The sequence below is a fragment of the Canis lupus genome, chromosome 14, assembly GCF_011100685.1.
Source record: "Canis lupus familiaris isolate Mischka breed German Shepherd chromosome 14, alternate assembly UU_Cfam_GSD_1.0, whole genome shotgun sequence".
Lineage (NCBI taxonomy): Eukaryota > Metazoa > Chordata > Mammalia > Carnivora > Canidae > Canis > Canis lupus.
The window spans coordinates 3,117,475-3,128,627 of NC_049235.1; the positions used below are offsets into that span (position 1 = coordinate 3,117,475).

Here is an 11,153-nt window from a genome sequence, read left to right on the forward strand (position 1 = left end):
TGGTCACTTGTATCAGCTATTCAAAGTGAAGCCAACACAATGGTAACGGAAGCATCACCATTAGTGGTGATAGCTACAGTGACTGAGTGCGTCTCTGTCCTAAGCACTGAGAGCTCTCAATGATCAACTCACTGAATCCTCCTGACAATCCTGAGGTAGGTACTGTCCGTTACATTTTACAGATGAAGAAACTAGGCTTACAGGGGTTAACTCTCCTGAAACCACATAGCCACTATATGACAGAGCCAGAATACAAACTTCAATCTGTCTGACTCTAGGGAAATTCTAACCACTCTTAGACTACAGGCCTCCACCCCAAAGGATGCTTATATCCAAATTAAGGCAATTCCTTTGCTACATGTGGTATTCTTGTGGGGGGGGGGGGTAGGAGGGGGGGCAGGTTCTCAGTTTGCTTTGTGTTGACTAATTCTACTGGATTCCTACAATTTACAAGATTTATTAAAAGGGCCATAGTCACTGCCATAAGGAGGTTGGCCCTTGGTCTGTAGGGCACCCTGAGCCAGGAATGAGTCAACATGCCCTTTCCCCAGAAATAACCAACAGAAGAGACAGCAGGTAGGTAGGTCGGTGTTATGTCTGCATTGCCTTTAACTCTAGAATGACCAACACATTACCAAAAACATCGGCTGAGGACACAAAATCCAGTAGTCCCAGCAGTCCCACCAATGTAACTAACCATGACTAACATGTGGACAATGATGGCAAAATATTCTTTCCAGTTCTTTATTAATTCAGGAGCTAACAATGCTGCTCAGGCTGCTGGTACTGAGGCTGTACGTATATAGGTTCATGCTACTAGAAAGAGTTTCTCTGTGCTATGCCTCCTGCCCCTGCCTCAGCCTCTCATCATTTCTACCAGCCCAGGGAAGCAAATCTCACTCATATGGAGATAGTCCACAGGCTGTGGGGCTGCACAGACCTGTTTTTTTTTCCCCACACACACACCTGGTTTGAACCCTAGATCTACCATTTTGAGTTAACGACTTTGGGGAAATAAAGTTTTCTCTGAGCCTCATATTCCTCATCTGTAAATAGGAAATATTCTTATTATTATCTTATTAATATTATCTTCTCTTAATGATCTAAGGAGAATGAAAACAAAAGGTATATTAAAGTTCTTAGTGCCTTGTCTAAAACTATAGCAAGCGTAAAGCCAATAAATGACAGTTGTTTCCACTAATTGATGAAGTTGGAAATTCCACACCTTAAGGTTTCATTCTTCCATACACGACAACCTATTTACAAATGGAGGAAAGACACTCACTTTATTTAAGTGCCAACTTCTTGTATAAGGCCTGGGAAGGATCAGAGGTGAGAATGTCTCCTTCCCTCCAAAACTTTCCATCTAAACCTCTGAAGTTCACTTCACCCACCCCCTCTATTTCCTGGATATGAGAAGATGTTGCACCCCTGACCAATAGTAGGTAAATGTCGGTGTTTCAGCATAGCCACTGATACAGAGACAGGCCACGCCAGTCAGCACTTTCCCAGATCCCCAAGGTAAGCCTCCCCATGATGACCCCCTCTCATCTCCGCTGAAGTTCTAGCCACTTATCAGTATCATGCTTTTCCCTTCTGATCTTCGGTCATTTTCAAACCTTTACAAGCCCTACTTGATCTTAGTGGCTTCAGAGCCTAAGGATGGCCAGTCAATTCCCCTACCACTCCCAGCCACATGAACATAGACACGTTTCTTTCTCAACTCCAGACACTTGAAGTTAATCTCTACTCAGCTTCAGCCCCTGGCTCCCATGGCCTTGCCCTGGACCGAGTCATCATGCTCAACTGTTCCACCTTAGAAACCTCAGAACCTAGTATTCTCTGTGATCCTACAACCTTTCCAACCACTGTCGACCTTATTCTGTGATGACAACAAAATCCCCAGTCTATTCATCCTTCCCTTTCTCAGAGTCTGTCTCCTCCCACTTCCTTCCCTACTTGGGATCCCCTGAGCCATTTTAATGTCTACTTCATCCCCTGACTCAAACGACCAACAGACACCCAAACCTGAATAGGGTTCACCAACAACCACTGCGCTGAGGCAGGGATTGTGTCATGCTAACCATTCATTTGGGATAAAAATCTTTATAGCATGCCAGGCACATGCCAGCCAGTATGTGAGGGCTCGGTGGACAGAATCATGAATAAGACATGGTACCTGTCCTTAAAAGATTTACAATTCAATCTGGGAGACAGACAAGTACACAAGCAATTTCAGTAGTTTGATAAATATTGTAAAACAAGTAGCAGGGTGCTTTGACTATAAGCAGGGCATCCATTTTATGCCAGTTCTAGAGGGGATTAGGAGGTTAGCAAAGGCTTGCTGGGGGGGGAAAGAAACCAAGCTGAAACCCAAGTAACTGCATTACTCTGGCAAAGGAGAAGGGCAGGAAAAGAGGACCAAGAAGCACACTGCAGGCAAAAGGGCAACGTGTACAAAATTCCAAAGGCAAAGGTGAGCATAGCCCACCGGGGAAAGCAGAGTTATAACTGCTGAAGCATAAAGTCAGAGAGGGGATCCGAAGCCTGGTGTGTGATTGGTGCTCAAACACGGCTGAAAGAGTTCAAACTGCTCCTGCCCTTGAGCTACTGATGGGCTGGGGGAGGCCCCACCACCACCCATGCTAGTACCTTTCCAGAGTCAACTCTGAACTGGGCCTGGTGGTATTCCAGGGCCTTGTTCTGTACTGCCTTTCAGTGCCCCCCTCTTGGCTACCACATCCTCATCGTCTCCTCCAGCCTCCAACTCCTTCATCCTCACTCTCAGCAGATGCTTTGCTCCTGCACTTCCGAGGCAAAGCAGAAGCCATCAGACATTCACCTTTCTCAGCCTTCTGCACCTGTCCGTCCTCATTGCCCTTCAATCGGGTCTCCGAGGCGGACTGCTTCTTTTCCACACTCAGGGCCCCTGCTCGGGGACCATCCCTCCTGCCCTCTTCGCCTGGGATTTCAACCAGTCCCTCCCCGCCGTCATCCTGCACCCTGCCAGTGCCCCAGCTGTGCGGGGCCATGGGTCTCTTCATTTCCTCAGTCCCACGTGTTCCTTTAGCTACAGCTAGTTGCCCTGGAGAACCAAGCTACTGCAGAGTTGCTTTTCCATCCTTTAGTGCCCCCTTGCTCACCTCCCATCCACTCTTCAGCCGCTTCAGTTAGGCTCCTGCCTTGCCACTTCACAAAACCGCACGGGCCAAGGTCTCCAATCACCCTCACACAGGCAAAGTGAATGAGCACTTTGTAGGCCCCTTCCCACTTAACCCACTGGCAGCACTACTCATTTCCACATTCTTTTTTAATAAATTTATTTTTTATTGGTGTTCAATTTACCAACATACAGAATAACACCCAGTGCTCATCCCGTCAAGTGCCCCCCTCAATGCCCGTCACCCATTCACCCCCACCCCCCACCCTCCTCCCCTTCCACCACCCCTAGTTCGTTTCCCAGAGTTAGGAGTCTTTATGTTCTGTCTCCCTTTCTGATATTTGCCACACATTTCTTCTCCCTTCCCTTATATTCCCTTTCACTATTATCTTTATTCCCCAAATGAATGAGAACATATGTTTGTTCTTCTCCGATTGACTTACTTCACTCAGCATAATACCCTCCTTTGAACTCAGCCACAGTAACTTCTTGCAAGATACATCCACGAAGGCAAAAGAAACAAAAGCAAAAATGAACTATTGGGACTTCATCAAGATAAGAAGCTTTTGCACAGCAAAGTATACGGTCAACAAAACTCAAAGACAACCTACAGGATGGGAGAAGATATTTGCAAATGACGCATCAGATAAAGGGCTAGTTTCCAAGATCTATAAAGAACTTATTAAACTCAACAGCAAAGAAACAAACAATCCAATCATGAAATGGGCAAAAGTCATTTCCACATTCTTGAGACGCCTCTTTGCCTTGGCTTCCCATCACACAGCCCTCCTTTCTTCGCCCTCCTCTTACCGTTCCTTTCCATTCTATGCTCACTCTCGTTCCTCTTCATCTGCTGTACCCCCTGGGTTCTTACCTTGGCCCCCCCTCTTCTCTTCCTGGATGATCCCAGGTCTCCTGCCCTGACTACCTTTAGCCCCCCCCAACCCCCCGCCCGATTTCCAGAGTCATGTGACTCCTGTATCTGACCCTTTCCTGAGCAGCCACATGTGTTTTCTATTGTGGTGAATGGCCTTAATATGCCCCTAAGCCATGCCACAGACCTAGCAGTCATCCCAGACTTCCAATGTTTAATTAGTAAGTGTCCCACCTTAAATATCTTAAATGTCTTTGTCTTTCTTTCCATTCCCACTTCCACTGCCTTAATCCAGACTCATCTCTCCTCCACAAACATTGCTAGATAGTCTTCTCATTGATCTGTCTCCAGCCTTACCATCCTCTAATCCAACTCCAGTTGGCCACCAAGGCAGTTTCCCACTGCTTAGAGACCCAAGTCCACAGTCTGTAAAACAGCGTAAAACCTTCCACAATCTGACCCCCACCTCAGCTGCTTTTTTTGCTCTCACCTATATGTCATCAGTAGGAACAGCTGCTGTATGCCTGCACACACACCCCCTCTCCACTCAGACAAGGGTCTGCTTCCCTTGAAATCTTCCATGATCCCTGCAATCCAGCTGTCATCTGCACACACCTGTGTGTATAATGCTTTAGATGCTGAACAGCTGTGGTTTACTCACATCCTCATCTGACCTTGAATGCAGGGAACATCTATAACCACAATGACGTACTCATCTTCTGCCATTACTATTATGCATTGCCTCTATAACTTTTAGGAACCTACTCTGTATCAGACACAATATCAAGAACTTTAAGACTTTCTTATCCAATTTGACGTTTATAACTATCCCACGAGTAGGCATTATAACCCAAATTAAGTTACTGGCAAAGTAGTTTCCTGCACCAGACACATGTCATTGGCCCAGACGCTTCTGCTGTATGTAGTCAGTGGTTCCTACATAGCAATCAGCCAATGAATGTTTGTCCAAAGTCAGCTACATTAATCAAGTCACTTAATGAGCTACTTAGCAGATAAAAAACATGTGTTATTACTGCTTGTATTAGTAAGAGTAAAAACAATATATTATGCTGTGTTTTATATACAGGTTCTCATCTAATTCTCACAACTCTCCTATGAGATAGGTATCATTAGAATTCTCAGATGAGACACAGAAGTGAAAGAACTTGTTCAAAATCTCAAAACTAAAGACAATACTAATGGAAGACCAGCTGTACTACCTTCCCTAAGTTTCTCAGGAGCTTCTGAAACTAATTACATTATAGGCACTCAATAACCACTGTTATGTTAACCATCATAGCATGAGAAGCCTTCACCAGGCTAGGAGATGGACAATAAATCTCTGGACATGAAAGTCTAAAACTTTCCTATTAAAAGTTTTCAGCTTATTCAGCATATTAAAACCACTTAGATACCACAAAAAGCTAAAATAGGATGTAAAAACACAAAATAAATATTTAGAATGTAAGTGGAAGAAAAAATAAACTTTTCCACACATAGCCTACAACCAGTTCAAGCCAACTCCCCCAATGGTTTGTTAATGGTTTACTGAAGACAGATTAATACCAACACTAATGAAGCCCATAGCCCAAGAGCATGTGTTAATTAGAATAATAAAGTAAACCGGTGCTTCATCTGTGAATTCCTTTGGGGCGGAAGCTGGTAGAAACCATACAAACATCTCAAAGTTGTAAAAACACTGCTATGGTTTTGTATTTGTCACTGTTAAGGGTAGCGAAGTAAACCAACAAACCACAAACAACATAATAATTTTCTATCGTCCACTTTAAGAAAAACGAATGTGTAAGTAGCCCACATAGAAGGAAGTAGAAAATAAAGTCAAGATAGGAGCTAAGGGTGGAAAAATGGGCCAGGGGTGCCTGGGTGGCTCAGTGGTTGAGCATCTGCCTTCCGCTCAGGGCTGATCCTCACATGGAGCCTGCTTCTCCCTCTGCCTATGTCTCTGCCTCTCTCTGGGTCTCTCATGAATAAATAAATAAATTTTTTTAAATGGGACAAATATTGAAAGTGGACAAAAGAAGAGAACCTAAGGGGAAAAAAGAGTGTAGGTGGTTAATGGGGTGAATACGAAGAAAGAGGACAAATGAGGGGACGGAGTTTGTGAAAGAGAAAAGGAATAAGAAAAACAAACAAAAAAAAGTTTGGCCTCAAAGAGAAGAGAGGACTAGGAAAATGCTCCGAGATGTAGAGCGGGGAAGCCAGAATATCACAGAAAGGGGGGTGGGAGGCGTACCAGAAACATTCTATTTCTCGGTATTCTATCTACTTGAGAAAAGAGTTGGCAGCACTTTATACTACGAAGGAAGAGGAAAGGGGACAGAAACCCTAAAGAAAAACTATATTGATTCGGAGTTTCCTGGCAGCCAAGTCAGAGGAAAACCTGACAGTTTAGTGAAAGGAAGCAAATCAATTTATGTTTTTGAAGAAAAGCAAACAATATATTAGAAGCCAAGGGAAGCAAGTGGTAAGTGGTGGAAAGGGACCAGAAAAAAAGCCTTCTCCAAACCAAAAAACAAACAGACCAGGCAGTGGTGTACAAAAGTAAGAGGCTCAAGATGAGTGTAGGAAAGAAGCAGAAGTGGGTGATGTTTAGAAGAGGTGCTGCAGAAAAGAGAATTTATACTTGATGTGAAGGCAAAGCCACACCTCAGGCAATACAGGTGGGGAAGTAAGAAACCTTCCCCTGCGCAAACAGCCCCACAGTGAGGGGCTGCAGGGGTGAGGCATCGCACACCCCGCGGAAGGAAGACCTTAGACTTGTTAGTCACTTGGTCAGCCTTCATCGGATTATCTCCGGAGAGTCATCGCCACCACCACCCCCAGGAAGGAGGAAGAAGGGGCCCGACGGGGGAGTACTTGGCAGTCGCGCAGAAGCACGGCTGTGGAAAGCCAAGGAGGACAAACGTTATATGGCCTCATTCACTTGGGGAATATAAAAAATAGTGAAAGGGAATAAAGGGGAAAGGAGAGAAGATGAGTGGGAAATATCAGAGAGGGAGACAGAACATAAAGACTCCTGACTCTGGGAAACGAACTAGGGTTGATGGAAGGGGAGGAGGGCGGGGGTGGGGGTGACTGGGTGACGGGCACTGGGGCGGCACTTGACGGGGTGAGCGCTGGGGGTTATGCTATATGTTGGCAAATCGAACTCCGATTAAAAAACAAAGAAAGAAAGAAAAAAAGCAAGCCAAGGCTCTGACTCCCCGTAGGAAGCGGTGGAAACTTTCAGAGGGACGCTCTGTAGCTGGACCGCCAGGCGCCAGGGTGCAGGGACCAACGAGGGGACTACGAGGGCCCGGCCCGAGGGCTGCGGCGGGGCGCGCGGGGGGCGAGCGCACGGGGCCGGGGCAAGGCACACCTCCAAATTCAGCATCTCGGACTCTGAGGACTCCTCGGACTCCGCCTCGCCCTCGCAGTCGTCCCCGTATTCCTCTCCGCCCGCGTCCGACTCCCGAGAGCGGTGAATGAGCTGCTGGAGCAGGTAGGAGGAGGCTTTGTGGAGAGTACCTTCCGGCCTCTGCCCCATGGGAAAGGAAGACCTGCAAGACTGACGCTCTTTTTCTGAGCGCAGCAGCGTGGACCGGCCTCCGGCTCGTGCGCGGCTCTGCAGAGAGGAAGGCCTCGGCCCCGGGGGATCGCTCCCGGCGGCCGCCATCTTGTTTGTCGCGGTTGCCTAGGAGACGCCGCAAGGGCTTGTGGGCCGCAGCCCCGCCCCGCCCGCGGCCCGGTGACTGTCCGCGGGGCCGCTGGCTCCGGACCTTTTCTTCCTCTCCGACCCTACTCGTCGGGCTGCCTCCCCGCGCCCCGTTTTAGTTGGTGGCATCGCTGCTCCCGCCGCGAGCCCCCCCGCGAGCCCCCCGCGAGCCCCCCGTCCCCTGCTGCCCTCGCGGGGGCGCCGCGGGCTGGGGCTGGCGAGGGTCGCGCGTCTCTGGTGCCGACACTTCAAAGCGGGGCGGGCGGGCGGCCGCGCCCTGTTAGGAGACCGCGTGGTGCCTAAGTGGAAGGGAGGGCACGGCCCCGTCCTTGTTATTTAATTGTGGACAATAAAGAGAGGCTACCGGACGGGGACACTTCCCCCCTGAAGTGATAAGCCATGTCCTTGGGGAGAAAAACAGGCCGTGGTCCGACAATCCAAACCGAGAAAAAACGATCGTGCAATTGACACTGCACCTGAGAGCCTCCGAAAAGCTATTAGCACCCCATAAGTAATTGTACTAGTCAAGTGACCTGCATTGGTAATTATGTTTATCTTGTTGCATAGGTTCTCTGTGCAGTTTCATAAAATACTCTTGCAAGATGACAAAGCATGATTTTACGCTGGGGTGATTTTATGTGACCCAAATCCCATAGCCTTGAGCTCCACAAAGTAGGCTATGGGAAAAGCAGAATGAAAGTTATAGCAACTATCACTGCCATAGTGACGACAATAGAGATCCCTGCAGGGAAGTCGCCCTCGTCCTCCTGCCCTTACAGGGCCTTTTCTCCATGCTTCAGTGATAGCAGTTGCAAATACGAAATGATCCTGTCAATGGCTGTCAGGGGAGAAGAAGAAAGAACCCTCATGGACACCATCCATTGACTATTATCTTTTTCAGGGCTTGAGGGACCGTTAAAACTGACATAAAGCTTTCAGCATTACCTTCCTTCATTATCTTGCTAGTCATAAATGTAAAGGCCACAATGAAAATACCTCTTTTTGCTTGGCTCATCTTGCTACTTGCTTATGTCTTTTTCCAGGAGGTAGAGACTCCTCCAAGGGGTTTTTCCTCATCGTCACCCCCAAAGGATCTGGCTCTCGCTAACTGACATAGGGAAGAAGGGGGCACAAAGTATAAAAATGGAAACCCGGTGTGGTTTTGGTTTCTTAAAATAATCAGTGTTTCTAGCAAAGCAGGTTTGCCAATGTCAATCTATTGAAGACAGTGTCTTAAGACAAAGTTAGGACCTGTCAGTAATTTTCAAAAAGTTAAAAGCATGATTCTCATATAAAAATGGAATAAAACACTGGAATAAAACAAAAATTAATAAAACATTAATCAACTCATTAATTAATGAGAGAACCAGTAAGATGTTAATGGGGTATTTATAGTCTAAAGAAAGGCATTGGGAAATAAGTTCACTCAGTTAAAGGAAAAAAAACTGGTTAAAACCCTACAGGACATTAAATGAACTATAGCCTCTAGAGTTATGTATTTCTTTTTTATTTTAAGATTTATTTATTTATTAGAAAGAGCACATGTGGCAGAGGTGGAGGGAAAGGGAGACAAGAATACTGCCTGCTGAGAGTGGAGCCAGACACAGGCTCAGTCTCACCACCCTGAGACCATGGCCTGAGCCGAAATCCAGTCTGATGCTTAACCGACCGAGCCATCCGGGTGCCACTGGACCTATGTATTTCTAAATGCTTTCTTTTCACCTTCACAATTGCCCTTTGTCTAACCCCATTTGACAGATGAGGTCACTGAGGCCTAGAGAAGTTAAATAACTGGCCCAAATTCAAAGGGTGATGCTGAAATCCAAACCCAGAGTGACCAGTTCCAGTCTGCCTTCAACTACTGTTTCTGCAGATGGAAAATGTGAGTCAAGATAAAGCTGTACACGAGGTCCCAGGAAAGAAAAACATTTATCAGTTCATATTAAGTATAAATAAGGGAATTCACTCAGAGAATGACCCTTTCATATTAGAATCATAGCATGTCAGAACTAGAAAGAACTTAAAAGCTTATCTTAGCGAATTTTCCCTTTTACAGGAGAAGAAACTGATGGTCCACCAGAGACAATCACTTCCCCCAGATCACCCAATTTGTTAGCGGCTGAGCAGGGATTAAGTTTCAGCCTCTCCCTGCTCAGTCTTTGCTCTTGCTACTTCACCAAAATATTATTTACCCTTACTCTTGACTTTTTGTGTGGAACAGGGGTCTCCCCCAATCTGGAGCCAGCATGCTAATGTAATTGACCATGGAAAGAAAATGGTTAAGCATCTCCCTTCAGCTCAGGTCATGATCTCCAGGTCTCTAGGATCCAGCCCTATATCCGGCTCCAGCTCAGTGGGGAGTCTGCCTCTCCCTTTGCCTCTTATCCTCTCCCTGCTTGTGCTTTGCTTCCCCAACCCCAATCTTAAATGCATAAATAGAAAATCTTTAAAAAAAAAAAAAAAAAAGGCAGGGACCAACCCTGTATTTCTCATAATTGGGGAGAGTACCTTCCTAGGAGTGTAGGATTCTCTGGGCAAAGCAAAGAATGTGTGCCTCCATCCCCTTCATGTACCTATATCCCAATTGTGTGCAAGGAAAAATAGTGGGACAGTGCTTCTTAGGTATGTTGAAACGGCAGCACCTTGAATTTGTGATATTTTTTAATGGAATATTTAAATTTTTACAAAATATGAAATGGGAGAACAGATAGGCCATAGAAGGCACCATAATAACAATGAAAACATAACCACTACTAGTGTTTATGGGTACTTACTAATGTGCCAGGCACCCTTATAAGTGATTTACATATATCAATTAATTTCATCCCTCTAAGCACCCTACAAAATAGAGATTAAAATTATCCTCATATTACAGGTGAGTAATATAGGCATAGAGAGGTTATAACCCACTAAACGTACTTTGTCACATAGTGGCAAAGCTGAGACTCTGAGAGAGCTTGGTTTCCCAGCCCACATCCTTGATCAAATCACTGTACTTCATGGGACGCCTGGCTGGCTCAGTGGGGAGAGCATGTGACTCTTGATCTCAGTGTTGGGAATTCAAGCCCCATGTTGGGTGTAGAGATTACTCAAAGAAATAAATTTTAAAAAGAAAACAAAACACTGTACTTCCACTCAACTACTTTAGTAAAAGTTCATGAGGAGGGATGGTACGGACTGGACTGATTTTTTATTCCCCTCCTCCCCTCAAGTTCATATGTTGAAATGTAATCCCCAGTGTTGATGGTATAAGGAGGTGGGACCTCTCAGAACTGATTAGGTCCTAAGGCTGGAGTTCTCAGGAATGGGATTACAAGAAGCCAGAGAGCTAGCTCCCTCTTTCTGCCGAGTGAGGATACAGGGGAGGGGGAGAGTTTGCGAGCTGGCAGGTCTTCACCAGAACC

General features: G+C 46.1%; 1 protein-coding gene across 6 annotated transcripts in view; it reads right to left on the reverse strand.

The window, feature by feature from the left end:
• The window catches only part of LRGUK (leucine rich repeats and guanylate kinase domain containing), a 111,105-nt gene extending 103,380 nt beyond the window's left edge, over window positions 1-7,725 (reverse strand). For all 6 annotated transcript variants that reach the window (XM_038556463.1, XM_038556465.1, XM_038556462.1 and 3 more), the window contains exon 1: window positions 7,414-7,725. In XM_038556463.1, coding sequence (XP_038412391.1) covers window positions 7,414-7,710 — 297 coding nt within the window. In that variant the 5' untranslated portion in view covers window positions 7,711-7,725. The remainder of the gene's footprint in view (window positions 1-7,413) is intronic.
• Window positions 7,726-11,153: the final 3,428 nt, after the last annotated feature.